The sequence below is a fragment of the Chiloscyllium punctatum genome, chromosome 40 (genome assembly GCF_047496795.1).
Source record: "Chiloscyllium punctatum isolate Juve2018m chromosome 40, sChiPun1.3, whole genome shotgun sequence".
Classification (NCBI taxonomy): Eukaryota; Metazoa; Chordata; class Chondrichthyes; order Orectolobiformes; family Hemiscylliidae; genus Chiloscyllium; species Chiloscyllium punctatum.
Genome location: NC_092778.1, coordinates 64,640,666 through 64,665,710, shown reverse-complemented (window position 1 = coordinate 64,665,710; position 25,045 = coordinate 64,640,666). Strand labels below are relative to the sequence as shown.

The following is a 25,045-nucleotide window of genomic DNA, read 5'->3' as shown; positions in this document are numbered from 1 at the left end:
GACAATGACTTACACATAACTGAATCACAATGAACATTGGACATGATAGCTCAATGTCTTAGTAGAGTTGCTGCTTAGTACCAGGAACAAAGTTTCAAATGAAGCAAAACAAAAATAGTGTAAACAGCTAAATTTCATTAACAAAAAACTGTGGTGTGCGACACGGAGTGTGGATTTTTAATAACATAGTAAAGGAAGCTTCATCCATTAAAAACACCTGTCAACTCAATGAATTGTGATGGATATAATGTCGAGGTCCTCAATTCAATAAACCAATTCCTCAATTCTTGACAGGAATTTCAAAAAATGCCAAGGGAACTGTGCACACACACCTAACTACTTCAGGTAAACAATCAGATTGATTCACACCTCTGCACAAATGGAAAGTCAACTCAATTCATAACAATCAAATACACAGACAGATATCAGGTTTCCTTTAAGCTTCCTTGAGCAGAAGTAATTTTAAAATGCAAGACTTCAGGAAGAGAGAAAAATCCCATTTATGCCAATCTAAACCTGGCAAATCAATTTAGGTGATTCAAAACTTTTTTCTACAAAACATGCAGTGCACAAATCATGCAAGATTGTATACAGTATATTTCAAGGATGACTTACATTGTCCCCCCCCCCACACTTGTTCAATTTCTAAACATGAATCAAGTTTTTCTGTCACCTTTGTGGTCAAGTTACAGTAATAGCAAATATTGGAACTGATCAGAATTTATTAAGCATAAAAAAGTTGCAAAGAGAATTTGAAAATTCAACTCAAAGCATCCGTGGAACAGATCTTTTATGGGCATTAAAGCGCGGACTTGTGCAAAAATCTGTTTCTCACCTTCGTCTCTCAAGGTAAAGCGCCCCATTTGAGGGAAATCTTTGAAGGTCTCAAGGCAGATAGTTCCAGCTGTTCTTAGACGAGCAATGCAAACCTGATCCTGTTTAACAAAACGAGGCCGTGTCTTGCTCTTTTCTCCAGACTTCTTATCTACCAGGCAGATTAAGGCCTAAAAACAAAATTGTTACCCAGAATCCGTTAACTACAAGTTTACATTGAAAATTGCATGAGTACTGCCAAAAGTCAAATCAGATTATGTCATACTTTCAGACTGGAGAAGGTAAAATGCCTTATTGATTTTTTAGGCACATTATTCCAAGCATGTTGACTTAAACATTATCCTCTCTGTACAATGCAAGTCAAAATTCAAGGGCAAGCACAAGAAATATCTCAATACTTCAACCAAGCATATTATGACATCCACCTTTCTGCAACTTATACAAGAAACAACTCTCCAACGCTACCTCCTCCTCCCCTCGCTCACACCCAACAAAATCATTTAAATCACAAAGTGGAAAACTAACAGAATCCAGATGGCAAGGCAGTTATAACCATTTATTTTAAGAAGGGTACTAATAACATTGAACACCTCAGCATTTGTAGAAATCTGCAAACCTTTCCATATTAGTTTCCTTCATGTTAACAAACTGACAAAGAGACATTTTGGCCAAAATACTATTGATAGGAGCAGCAAGACAGGGTCATGCCCCAAGCTTTTGTTTGAATGCATCCCTATCTCAAATCAGCAAGTTGAAACAGCACATGACTGGCTGACGTCTGAGTTGCATGCATTCTTAAGGGTGACATTAAATAGCTTACTGAGTGTTTTAAAGGCATATGCCCAGATTAGGACTCAGCACTATCTTTCAGTATCCATCTACAAAATAAACACTTCACTTGTGATTTTCCACAATAAAATGGTAATAAGAATGTCAGATCCTCAATTTCACAAGTTTATCATCTTTGTGAATGGAAATATTCAGCTGTACTGAAGTGCTTAGTCTGACCTGATCATTAATGGGCGTAGCATCAAAAGGTACAGACAGCAAATAGGAGACAAAGAAAATCAGATACCAAACTGGAAAGAACATAAGGATTTGACATCCCTTGGTCTTTTCAGACATTCTCACAGTAAACCTCATCTATTTTCATAGACAATGCAAGTAACAAGGGTATTAAAACATCATTATGTGAAATTTGTTCGTTTGAATGGTTCTACAATCTGGCTATTAGATCGACATATCTTAACCCATGTAGTTAATATTTCATACAATTAAATAATCAGAATTGTTAAAGGTTAGTTCACTTTTAAACCAAATAATCCAAGAATTAATTTCTGTGGAAGAGAGATACCCAGAAGTTTCAGGCACTGTCCTACTTATGTCGATGACCAATATTCAGTTCATCAAATCACCAAATCAGTTTTAACTTAAACCTTTACGAAAGTCAACTATGCAGATATTTTTTAAAATAAACTCTGACAAAACAGATAATTGCTTTAACTTCTCTAGACTTACCGCAATCTGCACCTCTTCAATGCAAGTATGAATGTGCAGCACTGCATTGTAACCTGGGCAGATAATGGATTTATGTTCAATTATAACTATCTGCAATAAAAAGTGGAAAATTATTTCAACATTAATTCTCAGTTTTTCAAGAAAAATGTATGCCAACAGCTGAAAATGTAACTCCTAAGTCAATTTTCAGTAACTTACTAAAGGTAATCAAATTTTACCCAGTGAGCTAGATGTAGCAAGACTATTTTTCAAATTCATTCACAGACTGTGGGTGACATTTGAAAAGATGACATTTGCAGCCATTCCCTAGGTTGGCCTGTAACAAGCCTTTTCTGCAGCAGTCAGGGTGGAGAAGGAACAAGTTTCAGTGGATTGTAACCACAGTATACCAGTTGGAGAAGGAATAGATTATTCTTGATCAGGGACCAAGTAAAATTGTTTGACCTGGATGCTAACCATCCAAACAAAAATTTTTAAATCACATTTCTGACTTGGAGAGTGTGTGCCTTTATCATGTAAAGTTGTTCAAATAGAAACAATCCAATGCCCTCACGAATGCCTCAATTGAACCTGCATCCACCATACCTCCAAGTAGTGCATTGATACTAATACTCACTCAGGAAGTTTTTCAAACCTTGAAAAACACTATAAACCTGTGTCCCCAGATTCTCCATCACTTAATGAATAGGAACGGTTTCTGCTCATTTGTACTGTTCAGAACCCCCTTCAATTTTGAAAACTAGCAAATTTCCTCAGTGTTCTCCTCTCTAAGGAAAACAGTCCCAACTTCTTCAGTTTTTCCTCATAGCTAAAGTGTTTCACCCCAGAACCATTCTTGTAAATTTCTCCAACACATTTTTCCAATGGTGTGGCAGCAAATACTGCACAAAACACTTCAAGATCCAACTAGTGTCTAATGTGAATTTAGTATAACCTCTTGCTCTTGTACTATATGGCCTATTAATAAAGTATGGAATAATCTCAGCTTTGTTAATAGCTCTTTACCAGTCTTGCCATATTTAATTAAGTGGTTTTGCATATAGAATTGTACCTTTTCTTTATACAGTCTTTCCATGTTCTTTGTACTAAAGTACATCACTCCTCTGCATGGAACTTCATCTGCTACCTCCCTGATCACTCCTCCCAATATGTCAATATCCTTTTAAAGTTCTAGCCTGCTGTACTCAAAGTTGACAATTCTCACAAACTTTATATCATTCATAAGCTTTGAAATTGTTCCTTGCACATCAAGGTTTGGATCAGTAGCACAGAGCAGGAAAAGCAAAGATTGCAGTTCTAAGGAGAAGGAAACTCTACTCAGAACTTTATTGTGGCCTGAAAATTAGTCATGGTTTCCTATCCAACAGCCAATTTTGCATCCATGTTGCTACCGTGCTTTTATTCCCTGATTGACAACTTTCCACAAGTCTTTTGTGTGGCACTGCATACAGCATCCTTTGGCAGTCAAGTACAAATCAGCAGCCTCTCTCTCATCAACTCGAGTCACCTCTTCAAAAATTCCTGCAAGTTATTTAGAAGTGGCTTCTCCTCAACAAATCCAGTTGGAATATTTCCAATCAACCACATTTTGCCATGTGACTATTCATTTTATTCTGAGTTATTGCAGAAATCTGTGGAAACAAAGTTAAACTGACTGGTCTGTAATTGCTAGGCTGATCTTAAACTTTTTTGAACAAGGGTATAATGCTTGCAATTTTCCACAACCACCCCTAAATCAAGTGAAGACTGAAAAGTTATTGCTGGTGCCTCCAGAATTTCTATACTCAAATTTTTTTGAATATCCAAGGATGTATCTCATCCACCAATACTTAATTGACTAAATACAAAGTATTCAATAAATACCAAGCCATATGCAAATCCTCTTTTGTTCTAATCAGGCCTACTACTCCTTTCATCACCTTTTTACTACTGACAAACTAAAAGACGACTTAGGGATTTTTATGTTTGCTACAAGTTTGCTTAATCACTCGGTTCTCACGTATGCTTGGTTTTCAATTTGATTACCTGATACCTGTTCACGTGCATTTTTCTTCAGGTTAATTTCAATTGCCTTTGTCAATGAGGAAGATCTGGATCAGTTTGTTCTATCTTACCTTTTTGAAAGAATATATTTTGACTTTGCCCATATCACCCACTCTTGGAGGTATTTCATTGCTCAGCTCCTGTTTCTTCCATCAAATTTTCGATCCAGCCCCCAGTTTTGTTCTAACTGCACTCAAGTCTCAGACTGTCAATGGATTTTCTTACATCGACCAATGTAGCAAATTTTGAGAAGATCTATAGCTCAGGTTGAGGTTTTCGATGTAGGTTTGCTCGCTGAGCTGCACGATTCATTTCCAGACATTTCGTTACCCTACTAGGTAATATCTTCAGTGGGCCTCAGACGAAGCAATGCTGAAAATTCCCGCTTTCTATTTATATGTTTGGGTTGATGTCATTTCCTGTGGTGATGTTATTTCCTGTGGTGAAGTCCCTTCCTGTTCTTTTTCTCAGGGTGTGGTAGATGGGGTCTAACTCGAAGTGTTTGTTGATAGAGTTCAGGTTGGAATGTCATGCTTCTAGGAATTCTCATGCGTGCATTTGTTTGGCTTGTCCTAGGATGGATGTGTTATCCCAATCGAAGTGCTGTCCTTCCTCCTCCGTATGTAAGGATACTAGTGAGAGAGGGTCATGTCTTTTTGTGGCTAGTTGTTGTTCATGTAGCCTGGTGGCTAGTCCGCCAATTTCTCAGCAACAAACCCAAACAAGCAGACAAACCATGCCCAGAAACTCTAGCCACTCTCCTACATCAAAGACATCTCAGAAATGACTGCCAGACTACTCAGACCCCTTGGCATCATTATAGCCCACAAACCCACCACCACACTAAAACAGCAGCTAATGAACTTGAAAGACCCTATACAGACAATGAGCAAAACTAATGTCATTTACAAAATACCATGCAAGGACTGTAATAAATACCACATTGAACAAACAGGCAGAAAACTAGCCACCAGGATACATGAGTAAAGGAACAGGAAGAGACTTCACCACAGGAAATAACATTACCAAGCCAAAGAAACCCAAACATATAAATAGAAAGTAGGGATTTTCAGCATTACTTCGCCTGAGGCCCACTAAAGATGTTACCCAGTAGGGTCACGAAGCGCCTGGAAATGAACCTTACAGCTCAGCGAGCAAACCTACATCCATTGACCAATGTAATTTTCCACCGTCACCCTTAATCATTACAGTATAGTGATCACTGCCCCCACATGGGCTGCCACTTAAGATCAATTTGGTCCAACTCGTCCCACGAACCAGGGCTAAAAATTCCTTTGTAGGCCTAAATACATACTGCTGCAGGAAATTCTCCTGAACACACCAAGATCACCCTTCCTGCCCCCTTAAAAGTCAGAGCCATAGAGTTGTACAGCACAAAAACAGACCCTTTGGTCCAACTTTGCCATACCAACCAGATATCCTAAATTGATCGAGCCCTATTTGCCAGCATTTGCCCCATATATCTCTAGACCATTCCTATTCAAATAATCATCCAGATGCCTTTTAAATGTTGTAATTGTACCAGCCTCCAATTCCTCTGGCAGCTCATTCCATAAATGCAACACCCTCTGCATGAAAAAGTTGCCCTTTAGGTCCTTTTTAAATCTTTCCCCTCTCACCTTAAACCTATGCCCTCTAGTTTTGGACTCCTCTACTCATGCAAAAATACCTTGGCTATTCACCCTATGTCCCTCATGATTTTATAAACCTCTCAGGTCACCCCTCAACCTCCAACGTTCCAGGAAAAGTTAGTCCCAGCCTATTCAGCCTTTCCCTGTAGCTTAAGTACTCCAATCCCTGCAACATCCTTGTAAATCTTTTCGGCTCCCATGCTCATTAACCAGTCTATGCACAAATGATTATTAACGAGGTTGACAACTTTTGTTTCCGTACAGATTAGTTTCTCTATCCTGAGTGTCAGTGGTCTTTGGATGTAATTGTGCCTATTGCATCCCTTAAAAACAGTCAAACAGATTCTGATCTTGAAGGGATGGTGGTACTGTAGTGGTAATTACTAGACTAGTAACCAAGAGGTAAAAACAAGGACTGCAGATGCTGGAAACTAAAATGCTAATGTATGTCAGAAAACACGGGTTGTTCAGAAAAGACAGGAAAGGGGGGGCACTTTAGGGAAATGAATTGGTAAGGCTATTAGGTAACATGTCTGACTGGATAGCTCCAAAGAATTGGCAAGGAATAAATGGTCATGTCCTGTGCTGCAACATCTATTAACTCAAATGAGGTCAAAGATTTGCATTCAAGCCTGATAGTGTTACTCAATAAAAACCAATGAAGTTACTGCTCAAGATAACATGTGTAAAACAGATGATAGCGAGAACACATTCAAACTGAGGAAGCCATATACTTGGCAGAGTAACCTCTATGCACTTCAGTAATGAAAGAATAAATAGTACTGATTTTGGTGAAGCAATTAACCAAATTGTACGTTTTGCAGGGCTTGGAATTTATCCAAAATATTTGGATGTGGGAGATAGATATATTACGTAATTAATATTTTCAGGAAATTGCCACTAGATTATGAAATTGGATTTTAACTTATCAGCTGAACTGAATAGCCACTTCTTCCAACATTCAGGTCATTTTCAGAATTAACTTGACAAATTATCCACTCTGAAGGTGAGTGATAGCAAAAAATATTTGTAGTGTCTTTTAATCAAAAAAGCAGAAATTTACCTGAGCATCAAAAGTACGTCCTGAGTGGCAAAGGCTGCCATGATCACACAGGATGAATCCTGGCAGTATCTCCTCCTCTTCAATACCTTTCAGTCGTATCTTTAGATTTTCACCTGGGTCTGCAGTTTCAGTTTCTACATCATCAGACAGGAGACCCAGAACTTCAACATTGTGCTGAAAATAGAGTATTAACATTATCTTTTTTCTATTTAATATTCATGTTGTCTCCTCTGAATAACTGTTCAGATTTAATCCAAAAGTAACACTGCATACTGTATTAGTTTGAGTCAATTTACCAACTTTTCCACGAAAAATCAACTGAAAGGAAATCACAGTGACCAGCCAAATATACAAACATTAAACTATAATCATCACAAGAACTTGGCAACTAATTGTAAAAGAAATTATATTTCATGTGGGTTTCACTGGTGACTTTTGGAAAAAAAAATCACTCAAGGGATGTGGACATCACTAGCAAAGCCCACCCTTAATTGCTCAGAGGGCTAAGAGTCAACCACAATGCGGTGGTTCTGGAGTCACATGTAGACCAGACCAGGTAAGGATGACAGATTTCCTTCCCTAAAAGATATTACTAAACTAGATGAATCAACAATTAACAAATGGATTTGTGATCATTAGACCCTTAATTCCAGATTCTTTATTGAACTCAATTTCCATCATCTGCATGGCAGAATTTGAACCTGGTCCCCAGAATAGGAGTGCAGTTTCTGGTTTAATAGACTAGTTATAATACCATTAGGCCATTGCTGGCAAAACTAGTATTTATACCTATTCATAATTATATTGTAAGTGAATAACTTGCTGGCCAATTTCAGAGGGCAGTTGAGAGTCAACTAAGTTGCAGGGGGTCAGGAGTCACTTGTCGGCTAGACCAGATAAGGATGGGAAATTTCCTCCCCAAGAGGACATCGGCGAAGCCAAATATCTTTTCACATCAGTTGACTGTGTATCATGGTCACTATTACTGAGACTAGCTTTCAATATCTTATATTGTTTTATTCATTAAAATTTGAATTTCACCAGTTGCAGAGGTGAAATGAGATTCAAACCTGTGCTCCCAAAGGTTAGCACAGTCCAATGACATTACCGTTATGCTTCCACCTTTCTGCAAACTCAACATCTGGGAGGACTGACTACCTTTTCTGTTATTAAAGATATAAATATACTAAGATGCAACATTGAGTAGACCAACAAGTTTTCTCACTTAATTCTTCAGTTTGGTGTTTGATTAACCGTCACTGAGGTGCACAGAATCACAATTTACTTTTCTTTTCGATAATGAAGAAAAACAAGCTACAAACTAGAACTTGGATTAAGATTTTAAAATCTCAAATTACTGCCTATTGTCCATAACTAAACAACAAATGTACAAGGACTACAGCAAACCTAAGCAGATCACTATCTTCTCAGACAAACTAGGGCCAAAGTTTGAGAGAAACACCCAGCTTGAACAAAGATTCTCTGGCTTTAAAAAACATTTTGGTTCTCTGAAAATAATTTCCCTGCAATATGTATCATGGATATGGGAGCCCAACAGACACTTACAGCTAATATTGAATGAAATATCCAACTGCAAACTGAATTATTAAACAATTCATCATATTAAATGCATATGTAATAACTGCAAATAAACTTACTTTATTTGGCATCATGACAAGTTGGTGTCCTTTTCCAATTAATCCAGATTCTAGTTTACCAAGAACCACAGTACCCATATCCTATATAAAAAATAAAATAAATTGTTCAGCCAGTCTGAACCATTTAAAACCAGTTTATCATATTCCTGTTGCCCATGCCATCCACAACTTAAACTACCCCTCATTCAACAATCCACACTTAAAGAATTACTTTGTGATCAATCTTCTTTTGGAAAGTTGACTTTCTCCCATTTACAATTGAAACAGTTGGAATATTTCAGAAATGAAAATTGAGCTAAATAGTAAATTGTGTCTATATTTTAATGAACTTTCTACTGCAACTACAAACCTCTGAATCAAGATAGCCTGAGTTAGCTTCAATTTCTTGTAAATCACAATACTATTTCCTGGCCAAAAAAAAAATCAGATACTGCCAGGATGCAGGTCATCAGGTTTCATTGCTGAATATATAATTGCAGTGTTAGAACTCCAAGTCCACACTAAATCCCAACAATAACTGCTCATGCTTTTTATAATAGTGTGACATCGCAAGGCACTTAAAAAAAACTTTAAAAGTGTAACACGGAGCCACTCAGGAGATACTAGGTCAAATTGTCAATAGCCCGGCCAGAAGTTTGAAGCAGTTGGCCTGGTCAAGTTTGTGCAGCATTAGATTGCTTCCAGTGCAAAAAGTGAGTGATAGATGTACTCACCATTTAAAAAATTATTCATCTTAATTAACAGATTTTAATACTGGTTTGAACTGTTCTATGAATTGCAACTCTGATGATCAAGCAGGTTATTAAAGTCATTGTAATTATTACACTGAAGTGGTCAACTGAAAGCCTTCAAGGACAGAAATAGATCATCATTTCAGTGGAAGGAGGCAATGTGTGCAGTTTCATGCACAAATATTTGCAGATTATACAACTCATGGAAATTATGACATCTCAAAGAATGCTAACTTCAGCCAGGTTTCAAAAGGGTGAGATTTTCTGGAACTAACTTCAGTGAAATAAAAGCTTTTTGAAGGGAACAAACTGCTTGGAATTTAGCATGGTGCAGCTTCAAACCCAACTGATTAGTTGGGTATCTTGGCAAATAATAAAAACACACTGAAAAGGTGTGCAAAGTACTTAAATGTAATAAAGAAGTCAAGAACAAAGAAAATTACAGCACAAGAACTGGCCCTTTGGCCCTCCAAGCCTGCACCAATCCAGATCCTCTCCCTAAACCTGCCACCTATTTTCTCAGGATTTGTATCCCTCTGCTCTGTGCCCATTCATGTATGTTTAGATACAGCTTAAATGATGTTATTGTTCCTGCCCCTACCACCTCTGCTGGCAACATGTTCCAGACACCCACCAGTCTCTGCGCAGAGAACTTTGCACATATATCTGCCCGAAAAACATCCCCCCCCCACCTCCACCCCTCACTTTGAATTCGTGACCCCTCGTAATTGAGCCTCCCACTCTGGGGAAAATGCTTCTTGCTATCCACCTTGTCTACACCTCTAATGATTTTGTAAAGCTTAATCATGTCCCCCTCAACCTCCATCTTCCTAATGAAAATAGTTCTAATCTACTCAACCTCTCTTCATAGCTAACAACCTCAATACCAGGCAACATCCTGGTGAACATCCTCTGTACCCTTCCCAAAGCATCCACATCCTTTTGGTAATGTGGCGACCAGAACTGTATGCAGTGTTGCAAATGTAGCAGAGCCAAAGTCTTATACAACTGTAAGATGACCTGTCCATTCTTGTACTCAATACCGCACACGATGAAGAAAAACATGCCATATACCTTCTTGACCACTTTACTGACCTGCGTTGCCACCTTCAGGGTACAATGGACCTGAGCACCCAGATCTCTCTGTACATCAACTTCCCCCAGGGCTTTGCCATTTACTGTATATTTTGCTCTTGAATTGGATCTTCCAAAATGCATCAGCTCACATTTGCCTGGATTAAAATCCATCTGCCACTTCTCTACCCAACTCACCAATCTATATTCTCCTGCATTGTCTGACAGCCCCCTTCACTGTCTGCTACTCTGCCAATCTTAGTGTCATCTGCAAACTTGCTAATCAGGCAACCCACACCCTCCTCCAAATCATTTACGTATATCACAAACAAGTATGGTCTCAGCAAAAATCCCTGTGGACCACTGGTCAGAGGTGTCCATTTTGAGAAACTCCTGCTACAACTGTCTCCTGTTCTCTATCCATCCAGCAAGAACACCCTGGACCCCATGCAACTTTACCTTCTCCATCAGCCTACCATGGGAACCTTATCAAACACCTTACTAAAATCCACGTATATCACATTTACATCCCTTCCCTCAATCAACTTTGTCACCTCTTCAAAGAATTCTACTAGGTTTGTAAGACATGACCTTCCGTGCACAAAACCATTTTGCCAATCACTGATAAGCCCATTTTCTTCCAAATGGGAATCTCTTACCCCTCAGTATCTTCTCCAGCAGCTTCCCTACCACTGAATAAGGCTCACCAGTCTATAATTACCGGTATTATCCCTGCTACCCTTCTTAAACAAGAGGACAACATTAGCAATTCTCCAGCCCACTGGATCTCACCCATGTTCAAGGATGCTGCAAAGATAACCATTTCCTCTCTCACTTCCCTCAGTAACCTGGGGTAGATCCCATCTGGACCTGGGGACTTGTCCACCTTAATGCCTTTTACAAAGCCTTATAGAATACCCAACACTTCCTCCCTCCTTAAGCCAACTTGACAGAGTAATCAACAATATATCCCTAACCTCATTCACCATGTCCCTCTCTTCGGTGAATACCGATACAAAGTACTCATTAAGAATCTCACCCATTTTCTGACTCCACACACAACTTTCCTCCTTTGTCCTTGAATGGGCCAACCCTTTCTCTAGTTACCCTCTTGCTCCTTATATACAAATAAAAGGCTTTGGGATTTTCCTTAACCCTGTTTGCTAAGGGTATGTCATGGCCAATTTTCACCCTCAATTCCCCGTTTCAGATTGTTCTTACATTCCCGATATTCTTCCAAAGCTTTGTCTGTCTTCCGTTGGCGCGACCTTATGTTGTACATCCTTTTTACTCTTAAGCTAGTCTCTGTCACCCATGATTCCCTAATCTTGCCATTTCTATCCTTCATCCTTTACAGGAACATATCTCTTTAAAATCCTTTCATATCAAATGTGGATTTACCTTCAAACAGCTGCTCCCAATCTACATTCCACAGCTCCGACCTAATTTTGGTACAGTTGGCCTTCCCCCAATTTAGCCACTCTTCCTTTAGAACCACTCTTGTCTTTGTCCATGAATATTCTAAAACTTATGGAATTGTGATCACTATTCCCAAAGTAATCCCCTACTGAAACTTCAACCACCTGGCCAGGCTCATTTCCCAACACTAGGTCCAGTATGGCCCCTGCCTGAACGGGACTATTTAGACATTGCTCTAGAAAACACTCCTGGATGCTCCTTACAAATATAAGTCAATGACAAATACACAAGCTTACCTTATATTTATCTACAATGGGTACTCGCACAGGTCCAGTAGATGCCCTATAGAAGTGTGGTAAATTGTCCAGATAGGGAATAAATGGTAATCCACTGGAAGAAAAATCACAATAGAGCAGCAAAATTTTAAGATGGAATTCTTTGCTATAAAAGATCAAGTTCTGTTTCTAGATTTCAAAAGGAATCAGTTACCGATCAAGCAGTGACAAAATAAGCACGTCAATAAATTCTTCAGAACAAATACACTGATTACTTGACAACAATTTGTCTGTGAATATAAACAAATCAAAGCAAATTCAACTTCAGTCTTGAAAGTTTGTTTCCAAGAATTTTATTCACTTCTATATAAAAGGTGACTTCCAAAGATTTTATTGCACACTTCTACATATATACACTAAAGGTAATGAATTAGAGCTGAAAATGTGTTGCTGGAAAAGCACGGGTCAGGCAGCATCCAAGGAGCAGGAGAATAGACGCTTCAGACATGAGCCCTTCTTCAGGAATGAGGAGATTGTGTCAAGCAGGCTAAGATAAAAGGGAGAGACTTGGGGAAGGGACATTGGAAATGCGATAGGTGGAAGGAGGTTAAGGTGAGGGTGATAGGCCGGAGTGGGGGTGGGGGCGGAGAGGTAAGGAAGAAGATTATAGGTTAGGACGGTGGTGCTGAGTTCGAGGATTGGGACTGAGACAAGGTGGGGGGAGGGGAAATTAGGAAACTGGAGAAATCTAAGTTCATGCCTTGTAGTTGGAGGGTTCTTAGGCGGAAGATGGGGTACTCTTCCTCCAGCCGGCGTGTTGCTATGGTCTGGCGATGGGGGAGTCCAAGGAACTACATGTCCTTGGTGGATTGGGAAGGGGAGTTGAAGTGTTGAGCCACGGGTGGTGGGGTTGGTCGGTCCGGGTGTCCCAAAGGTGTTCTCTGAAACGTTCTGCAAGTAGGCGGCCTGTCTCCCCAATATAGAGGAGGCCACATCGGGTACAGCGGATGCAGTAAATGATGTGTGTGGAGGTGCAAATGAACTTGTGGCGAATATTGAAGGATCCCTTGGGGCCTTGGAGGGAGGTGAGGGCGCAAGTTTTGCATTTCTTGCGGTTGCAGGGGAAGATGCCGGGAGTGGAGGGGTGGGTGGGGGGTGTGGACCTGACAAGGGAGTCACAGAGGGAGTGGTCTTTTCGGAACGCTGATAGGGGAGGGGAGGGAAATATATCCCTGGTGGTGGGGTCAGTTTGGAGGTGGCAGAAATGATGACGGATGATATGATGTATATGGAGGTTGGTGGGGTGGTAGGCGAGGAGGTAGGTGAGGTAGGTGGGTAGGTAGGTAACGAATTAGAGCCTAGTTCAGTAACTGCACCTCTGAAATAAAAAAAATCCAAAAAATTGTAAAGATTTGACTATTTAAAATGACCTTTTATGTATTTAAGCAAATTTAGCACAGATTTTATATTCAAGGAATCTGGACTTCTCTGGATGGGTCAACTTCTATTGTTCATCATAAATGCCCTTGAGGTGGTGGTGGCGGCGGCGGCTCTTGTATCCCGGTAGACCACAGGCTATCAGTAAAACGTTCAGTAGAAATTTCCAGGATTTGATTAGGCGACAGTGAAAAGGAACGTTGATACATTTTCAAGTCAGAATGGTGATTGGGAACCTGCAGTTGGTGTTCCCAGATATCTGCTACTCTTGTCTTTCTAGGTTCTTGTGGGTTGGACGGTGGTAAAGGCCTTGGTGAACTTCTGCAGTGCATCTAATGCATTGTACAAACTACTACTGCTGAATCAGTAAGGAAGGAAGTGAATGTTTATGGATGTGGTGCCAATTTAGCTGGTTGTATTGCCTAGGACAATGTCAAGCTTTGTGTTGTTGTTAGAGTTGAATAACCTATGTAGTTAATGTAAGGGGTGGGGTGGGGAAGGTGCAATGGCTTAGTGGCATTAATCGCTACACTATTAATCCAGAAACTCAACTAATGTTCTGGGGACCTGGGTTCAAATCATGCCACGACAAATGGTAGAATTCTAGAATTAGAGGTCTAATGACATTCACGAGGCCATTGTCGATAAAACCTATTTGGTTCACTAATGTCCTGTATTGAAGGAAATCTACCATCCTTACCTGGTCTCACCCACACATGACTCCAGAACCACAGCTGTGTCATTGACTCAACTGCCCTCTGGGCAATTAGGGATAAATAGGGAATACTAGCCTAGAGAGAGCTATCCAATGCCGCAGTGAATCAGACCATAAATTGGGCGGCATGGTGTCTCAGTGGTTAGCATTGCTGCCTCATAGCACCAGGGACCTGGGTTTGATTCCAGCCTCGGGCAATTGTGTGGAATTTACACATTCCCCCTGTATCTGCGTGGGTTTCCTCCCACAATCCAAAGATTGCAGGTTAGGTGGATCGGCCGTGCTAAATTGCCCACAGCGTTCAGGGGTGTGCACATTAGATGAATTAGTCAGGAATAAGTGTACAGTAATAGGGATGGGGAATTAGTCTGGGTGGGTTACTCTTCAGTGGGTTGGGGTGGACTTATTAGGCCAAATGACCTGTTTCCAGACTTAAGGGATTCTATGATGATTTTAGAAATATCTCATCTTCCACCTGGGCAGCTTACAGCCCAGAGGACATTCAATTCTCAAATTTCAAATAATCTTCTGATCCATCTTCCTTTCCAACTTTGCCTTCTCCCTTCCAGCAACCAACCAGATTCATTCCTCCCATTGACCAACCAGGTCGCACTCACTACCTCACCATTCTGCCACTCCCCTCCCCACTATCCCCCCCGTCACTCACTGTATCCCCACATCCAGTCCTGAACAAGGGTTATAGCCAAAATGTTGACTTCTCTACCTCCTGATGCTGCCTGGCTTTGTGTTCTTCCAGCCTCCTCTTTGTCTACTTTGGATTCCAGCATCTGCAGCATCTTTTGCCTTTAACTTTAATAGCAGGTTAGCCAGTTTATACAAAGACATTTTTGTAGCACAATACTGTTTAATCTTACTTGGAATGCCAGCTCACAGGCAGCCCTATAGTTGTAATTAGGACTGTAATGTTTGAAAATCAATTTGACAATGTTAAATTCAAGATTTTATAAAAGAAACCTTAATAATCAAATTGCACTACACACTTTGGTAGTGCCAGCATCAGGTTATGTCTTTTATCAAATTGACTCTATATTAACCTACTTGATTGTTAACGGTTTTTGATAATACTTACGTGTACCAAGAGCAGTTCTCAGCTCGTTCTTTTAAGTTTGCACCAGTTAGTCCAGAACAAGGCATAAAGTGAATATCCTTTTTAGGATTGAAACCAACTTTCTTCAAAAATGGCACAAGTTTTTCCTTGCATTCCTCATATCTGAGAAAAATATAAAACAATCAGTACTATTAGACCTACTACAGGACAATGCCACTATGCAATGAAGCAAAATGATTTGCCCAAATTGAACTACATACATGTTTTCAGGCAAGTGTTCATTTTCACTTCTATTATGATTACATACTGACTGGGCCAAAAGCGCTCAAAATGGCTGCCTTGGTTCTATGGTAACATATCCAAGGTTATGGCAACACAATCTGCGATCTTTGAAAAAAGCTTACAACAAACATTTGATGGCAACACAAGTAATTCTAACTCAAACTGCTTAAAACAACAATGACTACATTGCAGCGCTAATCGGAAAAGATATTTTTAAAACTAAAGCTTTTTGATGTTTTCTTACCCCCCATACAAATTTATCAAGTTAAATTCAATTTTTATTGAGGGGTTCTAGGGTATGTACTGGTGGAGAGATTATATTCTGAACACTTTTATACACTGTGACAAAAATCCATGAACTAACAACCATACGAATGATTGTTTACTTTCACTAATTCAGGAGTATCACGTGTACTTTGAGGATTATCCATGCTTCTTTAACTAGTACATAAAGACTTTATAGGAGTATTCAATAGAACTGTGACTTTCATTTTTTTTAATTCTTTCATGGCATGTGGCGGTACGGTCCATGTCTAATTGCCCTCCTAAAAGTACTTAAATAGCCACACCATTTAAGAAGGGTGGTAAGGAAAAGCCAGGGAACTATAGACCAATCGATTGTGGGCAAGCTGTTGGAGGGAATCCTAAGACAGGTTTTACATGTATTTGGAAAGGTAAGGATTGATTAGGGATAATCAGCATGGCTTTGTGCATGGGAAATCATGATTCATGAATTTCATTGATTTTTTTTTGAAGTAACAAAGAGGATTGATAAGGGCAGAGCAGTAGACGTGATCTATATGGATAAAAGCAAATTACTGCAGATGCTGGAATCTGAAACCAAAAGAGAAAATGCTGTAAAACCTCAGCAGGTCTGGCAGTATCTGTAAGGAGATAAAAGAGCTGACATTTTGAGTCGAACTGACCCTTTGTCAAAGCTAAAAAAGGGGAGAATAGGGAGGTATTTATACTAGGCTGAGAGAAGCAAAGGTAGCAATCAAGAGATGATAATGACAGTGCATGCAGAGATTAGGAACTGTGAATGATCAAGGCTAAAGCCAGTGCTATGTGACAAAACATGTGGGGGATGGGTGAAACACAGGCAAAATGGAAAACAGGGGAGAAGGGTAGCAAAGGGGAAAGAGGAGAGGAAAAGGTGATGACAGAGTGGAGAGCGAGAGAAAGAGAATCAGGAAATAAAGGTACAGAACAGTAATAAAAAACAAAGATAAATAAAATAAATGAAATAAAATTATGGAGCAGAATGAAAACAGAGGGGTCAAGATGGGATAATCATCTGAAGTTGTTGAATTCAATGTTGAGACCAGCAGGCTTGTAACGTGCCTAGGTCAGATGATGAGATGCTGTTCCAGTGACGCTCAATGCAAACTGGAGGAACACTGCAGCAGGCCAAGGACAGATATGTGGGCATGGGAGCAGGATTGTGTGTTGAAGTGGCAAGCCACGGGAAGGTCCAGGACCTGATTGCGTACAGACAGAAGGTGCTCAGCAAAGCGATCACCCAGTTGGCGTTTTGTCTCTCCGATATAGAGCAATGAATGCAATAGACCAAACTGAAAGAGGTACAAGTGAAATGCTGCTTAATCTGAAATGAGTGTTTGGGGCCTTGGATGGTGAGCATGGAAGAGGTAAAGGGGCAGGTGTTGCACCTTCCACGATTGCATGGGAAGGTGCCATTTGTGATGGGAGAGGTGTTAGGTGTGATGGAGGAATGGACTAAGTTGTCCCGGAGGGAACGATCTCTGCGGAATGCAGACGGGGGAGGGAAGGGAAGATGTGTTTAGTGGTGGCATTGTGTTGGAGTTGGTGAAAATGGCGGAGGATTATTTTTTGCATGTGAAGGCTGGTGGGGTGAAAGGTGAGAACAAGAGGGGCCCTATCCTTGTTTGGGAGGGGAGGGAGGGGGTGAGGATCATGGCGTGGGAGATGGACCGCACGCTGTCGAGAGCCCTGTCAACTGTATGTGGGAAGCCACAGCTGGAGAAAGAGGAGCACATATAAGAGCACCATTTTGGAAAGAGGCATCATCGGAACAAATGTGGCAGAAGTGAAGGAGCGAGAGTAAGGGATAGAGTCCTTACAGGACATAGGGTGAGAAAAGCTGTAGTCCAGATAGCTGTGGGAGTCAGTGGGCTTGTAATAGATATTACTGGATAGACTATGGCTGGAAATTGAGACAGAAAGGTCAAGGAAAGGAAGGCAAGTGTCAGAGATGGACCAGGTGAAGGTGACAGACGGATGGAAACTGGAAGCGAAGTTTATGAATTTTTCCAGGTCAGGACGAGACTTCGCTTCCAGTTTCCATCCCTCCATCACCTTCACCTGGTCCATCTCCGACACTTGCCTTCGTTTCCTTGACCTTTCTGCGAGATACTGCAATTTGGAAAAGCAAATCAGAGCAGGACTTATAGACTTAATGATAAGGTCCTGGGGAGTGTTGCTGAACAGACACATTGGAGTGCAGGTGAATAGCTCCCTGAAAATGGAGTCACAGGTAGATAGGATAGTGAAGGGGGCGTTTGGTATGCTTTCCTTTATTGGTGAGAGTATTGAGTACAGGAGTTGGGAGGTCATGTTGCGGCTGTATAGGACATTGGTTAGGCCACTGTTGGAATATTGCGTGCAATTCTGGTCTCCTACCTGAAGGATGTTGTGAAACTTGAAAGGGCTCAGAAAGATTTACAAGAATGTTGTCATGTTTGGAGGATTTGAGCCAGAGGGAGAGGCTAAATAGGCTGGGGCTGTTTTCCCTGTAGTATCAGAGTCTGAGGGGTGACCTTATAGAGGTTTATAAAATCATGAGGGGCATGGATAGGATAAATAGACAAGGTCCTTTCCCTGGCCGGGGGAACCCAGAACTAGAGGGCATAAGATTTAGGGTGAGAAGGGAAAGATATAAAAGGGACCTAAGGGACAACTTCTTCCACATAGAGGGCGGTGTGTGTATGGAATGAGCTGCCAGAGGAAGTGGTAGAGCTTGGTACAAATACAGCATTTAAAAAGGCATCTGGACGAGTACAAGAGGAGAAAAGGTTGAGAGAGATATGGGCCAAATCCTGGTTAATGGGACTAGATTAGTTTAAGATAGCTGGTTGACCGATCATGAACTGTTTTCCATGCTGTACATCTCCACGACTTTCTATGACTTCAATCAACAAGATTAATAGGGTCCTTTAGAAAACAGCTTCAGTGGCAGTACATACCTTTCCAATCAATTTAATTTTACATAGGAATGTGATCAGCAAAATTAAGGATTCATTCACCAGATTTACAAATAAAAATCCATATCCTCTTCACTGTAAAGTTACAATGTAGCACAAAATATTTTCAACTATACAATATAGCCTCATCACATGACTTGAACCTTATACAGCAGCTTTAACAAGATGCAACATGCCAAAGCACTTCACATCAATATTACCAATCTGAATTTGGCATAGCCACAAATATATTTGGGTGGATGACCAAAACCTTGGTCAGCAGCAAAATTCTGAAGTGTCAAAAAGCAAAAGCTGGACAAAGGGGCTTGGGGTAAAACCAGCCTGCTCAATGAGTCAAAATTCACTGAGTACAAATTGAGTGATTAGAGAACAGAAGTTATGGAGAGATTCAAAAACAAGAATGAGAACTTAAAATTGAGATGTTCTTAACCTGAAGCAAATGTCAGCTAGTTATGGATGAACGGGTGTTGATGCAAGCAAGGATGATGGACATAGGTCTGGTTTCGTGATGAAGGGCCTTTGCCCGAAATGTCAATTCTCCTGCTCCTCGGATGCTGTCTGACCTGCTGCGCTTTTCCAGCACCATACTCTTGACTCTATTCTCCAGCACCTGCAGTCCTCACTTTCGCATAGGTCTGGATGACTTCAACTTCACAGACATCAGAAAATAGGAATCTGTCAATTTCTGAACTAAGCTTCGATGAGTTTCCGCAGGAAAAAGGGCTGAAACTGGGCTAAGGTCAACTAATTTCCCGAAAGATAAGAATAGATGAGTTTAGGTGATGACAGTTATATGGTCAGAAGTTCATCTCAGGACCAAATATAACACCCAAAAATGCAAATAGCCTCAGTTCACCCAGACAATTGCGAAATCCCCAAATGAGAAGTAGGAGAGGGTACCAGAAATTACATGAAACAAAATGTCAAAGATCATCCTTTGTCTACTCTGGATAAAAAGATGAGAGCAGTTTGAATCAGTCAGATTTAAACTGGTGGAGGGTTGAATTGACAACCTCAAAGGCTTGCAGGTCAAAAGAAGAAAAAAACTAATATTTCATACCCATCATGGTAATCATATTTTTTCCAATAATTTTTAAACATGGTGGTGAAGGGTTTCTTGGGGAGTAGGGAGATGGCAACATATGCAGTAAGGGTAGCTTTGGTGGACTGACTGACAAAAGACATGGGAGGCCAGAGGATAGTGAATATCAGCTAACATCTGGCCCAGGAAAACATGCTGGTGGCCAACAGTTCAGTCCTTATAGATTCTGTGGATCTCAATTATAGCATAAAGTCATAGGACATGGAACAGAAGCTACTTCAAGACAAGGAGGAAGCAGCTCATGACTTCATCATCAACACTTGGGACATTTTAAGGACATCAGAAGGGATAGCAAGACCAGAATCAAGTGCTCTGTTTTAGGCAGTGGAACTCATTTCAAGCATTCATTGCTCAATTAAAAGGTGAGGGACAGCAAATTACATCTGCGGTTAAATTCAAAAAGTTAGAAGGAAATGTAAATGTTTGCATTCCTTCACTTAGATTAGTCATTTATTACTTTCTGGCAACAAAAATCATGCTTCCAAATATCTCATTCAATTACTGAGAAACACTCAGTAATTTGTTCAATTATTTTTCCCCATAGAGAGTCAGTCATGTCATTACTCAGAACAAGAACAGTCCAGAACTGGAACATGGATTTATGAAACAAATGCACTCTACATTGTGCTGTTAAGTTAACATGCTGTCACTTGAATAGAAATGTTCTGGTGTTAAAAGGTGAAGACTGTTGAAGAAAACAATGTTACTCATATCTGGCACACAGAGCCAACAATCACTTCAAGGCTAGAAACAGCACAGTGATAAAGAATTCCATGAAGGTTTCCACTGTCCTCAAGCAAAGCCATGCCTTAGTTTCAACTAAAATGCACGCTCATTTTGATGTGTAAAACTTTTTTTTGTTCATTTGCCGTCATGTAGATTGAGTGAAATAAATTTACAACTGTTTTTTCACTATGGCAACCAATGCAGGAGGAAATGAAAACGTTGCATAAACTCATTTTATCAAGGACCATTTTATCAAGGAATGAAATAACTCTTTCATTCCATCAATGAAAGATTAAGTAGGTAACAAAACTGAATAGAACAGATCTCAAATTGTTCCTGTAGTATGATTACACCAGAAACAATTATAGAGTTTTCATTATTCAGCGTAAATCGTGTTTCGGTTTCACCAAAATAAATTAAATTCCATAATGTGAAATTTTGCTAACAAGCTTTCAAAGCATGTACAGTCTAACAGAAATCTTACCGATCTTGGCTCCAGGCTACTGTTGGATCATCCATTTTGTTGATAAGAACTATCAGATGTTTCACTCCTGCTGTTTTTGCTAACATAGCATGTTCTCGTGTCTGACCTCCCTTCTCAAAGCCTGTTTCAAATTCACCTTTCCTGGCTGATATAACCTAAACAAGAAACATGTCAGAAAGTGGGAGATCATGGGGACTTTTCTGCAGATAAAAATGGCTGCATAATTACTGCATAGAGACCATAAACAGCAGGGTACATTTGAATAACAGAAAGAAATCTCCAAAGATTGGTCTCATATTTCCCATACCACAATCGCCAAGAAAGCACATGAATTATAAGATAGAACAAAATACCAACTCAAGTCTTGAATTTACATTGAAAAATTGCTAACATAACCTGACCTGCACTTTAAAGTTTACTTCACAAGATACGTAATTTACACTAAACTGAAAACAGACTTTAGACATGTATTTGATTACCTAAACAAAACTTTTGCCACTGTTTAAACTCCTACATTTTCCCGGTGCAAAATTCTACACTGTAATAAACATGAATTAATTGCCCGTGTGTTACATTACATAGAAAATTACCATTCTTCTTTCTCAAAGGCAAATAGCATGGATGCTGAAATAAGAACTGAAAATGTTGAAGATACTCTGGTGGCCTGGCAGCATTTTAATGCTGACAACTTCGAAGACAGATAGTCAGTCTGAAACATTTGAACTGTTTCTCCTTTTAGAAATTGACAGGCCTGCTGAATATGACCAACTTTTTCTGGATTTATAACACTGAAGTCTCTTTTCTGATGATTCCACTAACAAATTAGTTCCTGAATCTGAAGATTAACCTTAGTCCCTGATAACCAGGAAGGTTGATTTCTTACCAAGACAGCGAGGTCAGCTTGAGATGCCCCACCAATCATATTCGGTACAAAACTTTTGTGACCTGGAGCATCTAAAATGGTGAAGTGCTTCTTCTGTGTTTCAAAATATGCACGGCCCACTTCTACTGTTTTACCCTTGTCTCTCTCCTCCTGGTTAGTGTCCAAAGCCCAGGAAAGATACCTAAAATTATAAAGACTCTTGTAACATGCTGCAAACAGAAAAAAATTAAGTCATTCATATTAACCTGTTGGATGATAAACATTTTTAAAATCCCATATACGTTAAAGAAGGCCATTTCAAAATAGTTCATCAATTCTAATCAGCAAGTTCTCAACAGCTAACCAAAAGCAAGCAATTAAACAAGGGATGGGGAATTACCCAAACTACAATGTGCATCTCCATCAGGTCAATAACTCAACTAAAGCCAAAAACGACTATTTACTCTTCCCAATTTCTTTTCCTTAGCTTTTCTCTCCCTGAAAGTGGCCACACAAATACTTAGGGTGGTAAAGAAGGCATGTTTGCCTTTATTGGTTGGGGAACTGAGTACAAGAGTCAGGATGTCATCTCAGTTTTAGCAACCTTTAGTTAGGCTGCACATGGGTGTATTGCATTCATTTCCAGTCACAACATTACAGAAAGGATGTTGAGGCTTTGCAGAGTGCACAGAAAAGGTTTACTAGGATGCTGCCTGGATCAGAGTATGAGCTATAAGGAAAGTCTAGAAAAACTTGGTTGTTTCTCTGGCCTAGCAGAGGCTGAGGGGAGACTTGAAAGAAATCTATAAAATTATGAATGCATAGATAGTGTTGTTGGTCAGAATATTTTTCCCAGAGTTGAAATGTCTACTACTAGAGAGCATGCATTTGAAGTGAGAGGGAGAAAGTTCAAAAGGTGTTGAGAGGGGCATTTTTCTTTTAAAAAACACATTGGTCGGAATCTGGAACGTGCTGCCAAGGGTGGCAGAGGCAGAAACGATAGAGGCGTTTAAGGGACTTTTAGATAGGCACATGAATATGCAAGAAATGGAGGGATATGGACCAAGGACTAGCAGAATGGATTAGTTTAATCTGGTATGTTCAACACAACATCATTGGCTGAAGGGCCCATACCTGTGCTGTACTGTTCTATGTTCTCTAACCTTAGTCTTCTGTCCCTTCGCTAGAGGGGGGGGGGGGGGATGTTGATTCCTCAATGCCAGCTAACTCTGCAAACTCAGCCACGTTGCCATAACTATGCAGGTCTCAATGAAATAAAACAGCCAACTTGATAAAGAAAGAGACACAGGAGAGCCTACTCAATCACACGTCCAGTACACTTCAAACAGGGATCTCAGGTGCATAACTTTAACCAATTTCCTTGCTGGTTGGAGGCACTTGAAATTATCCTGGCTTGAGCATCAAGTTGAAATCCGCTAACTTAACACATTTCACTGCTCCAATGCAAGCAGCTCCTGGTTTTTAAGACAGCCAATAGACAAACAACTATTGGGGAGTCCAGACAATTTCTAACCTTTTTATAATTATTTAAAATTAAGAAAAGGATTCCAAAACTAACAGCTTGTTTTAGAAATTCTGATGTCAATTTCCAAATACAAATGTAAGCTTACCATGTTTCTCTGTTTTTTTCCTTGGCCTCCCTCTCATACTTCTCCAGTGTTCGTTTGTCAACCATACCTGTGAGGTACCTTGAAGAAATTACCAGCAAATGATGAACAAATTACCACACGTGTATTGATTAGAATATTCTAATTTCAACTTGTGTAGAACATAAAGGCTGAGCTAAACTCTTCCCTCAAGCTATTAGAGAGTATTTGAAAAAGTATAGAGCATGTACAATATGGAGCATTACAACAGCAATATGAATTTTATCACATTTCCTTTAAAACAGTATCAAATAAAAGGGCAACAAGAATCAGAGCCTTAACACAAATTACCAACTTATACCCTGGTGTGGATCTCAACATTGCTGATACGTGTGACAGGGTCTGGGCTTAAATGAAGCACACACACAAATGACAAAGAATGGCTCAATATTGCATACTATTTAGTTACCATCAAACAAATTGGGAACTTGGATTACAAGAGTATTTTCCTCCCACTTTAGCTCTATGTTTAAGAATAGAAGGATAACTTACATTATCTGGCCACCAATAGTGGATTTTCCAGCATCTAAGGAGAAGAAAAAGTGTTACTGCACAAAGACAACGTAAACAAGTATTAGCTTTTGTAAATTATTAAATGAAGTCTCGAGTTTAACCAAAGTTCTACTACTGAAAATAAATGTGACATTTTAAGTGGGATCGACAGTTCACGAAATTGGAGTTTTAAATGAGGCATACAGCCGTACCATTTTATCTAGTAACCTACCTACATGACCAATGAATACAACATTTACATGTTCCTTCCTTGGAGCACCTGGTTCTACCACCACTGCAACCGTGGGCATAGACACATCTTCCTCCTCTTCCATTCCTACTGGAGTCACCAAAGATGGCCCACCATCGCCAGCAGGACCACCTCCTGGTTCTGCTTCACTTGGCTCTGCTTTTTGTTCCCATGACTCTTCAGATCCTGCTTCTGTATCGCCATTTTCTACCGGCGCTGTAAGATATGTAGGGTTGGACTCTCAGCAGTTGGCCATTTAACAAATCATTTAAAGTTTAATGTCTGAGCAACAACTAAATTATCAGTTGAAAATAAGCCAAGTTCAAAAGTCATTGGACTAAATGAAATCTACTCAAATTTAAAATCTAGCATGGAATCAAGATCATGCGCTGCATGAATCAATACTGAAAGTGTGTTGAATCAACTTTGTCCAGAAGAATCATATCATAC

General features: G+C 39.9%; 1 protein-coding gene across 1 annotated transcript in view; it reads right to left on the bottom strand.

The window, feature by feature from the left end:
• The window catches only part of gspt1 (G1 to S phase transition 1), a 50,506-nt gene that overhangs the window by 3,688 nt on the left and 21,773 nt on the right, over window positions 1-25,045 (bottom strand). The window contains exons 3-13 of the mRNA XM_072560132.1: window positions 24,578-24,811; window positions 24,346-24,379; window positions 23,818-23,895; window positions 22,208-22,388; window positions 21,325-21,479; window positions 15,510-15,650; window positions 12,289-12,382; window positions 8,769-8,849; window positions 7,111-7,284; window positions 2,353-2,442; window positions 836-1,004 (exon numbers count right to left, since the gene is read on the bottom strand). Coding sequence (XP_072416233.1) covers window positions 836-1,004; window positions 2,353-2,442; window positions 7,111-7,284; window positions 8,769-8,849; window positions 12,289-12,382; window positions 15,510-15,650; window positions 21,325-21,479; window positions 22,208-22,388; window positions 23,818-23,895; window positions 24,346-24,379; window positions 24,578-24,811 — 1,431 coding nt within the window. The remainder of the gene's footprint in view (window positions 1-835; window positions 1,005-2,352; window positions 2,443-7,110; window positions 7,285-8,768; window positions 8,850-12,288; window positions 12,383-15,509; window positions 15,651-21,324; window positions 21,480-22,207; window positions 22,389-23,817; window positions 23,896-24,345; window positions 24,380-24,577; window positions 24,812-25,045) is intronic.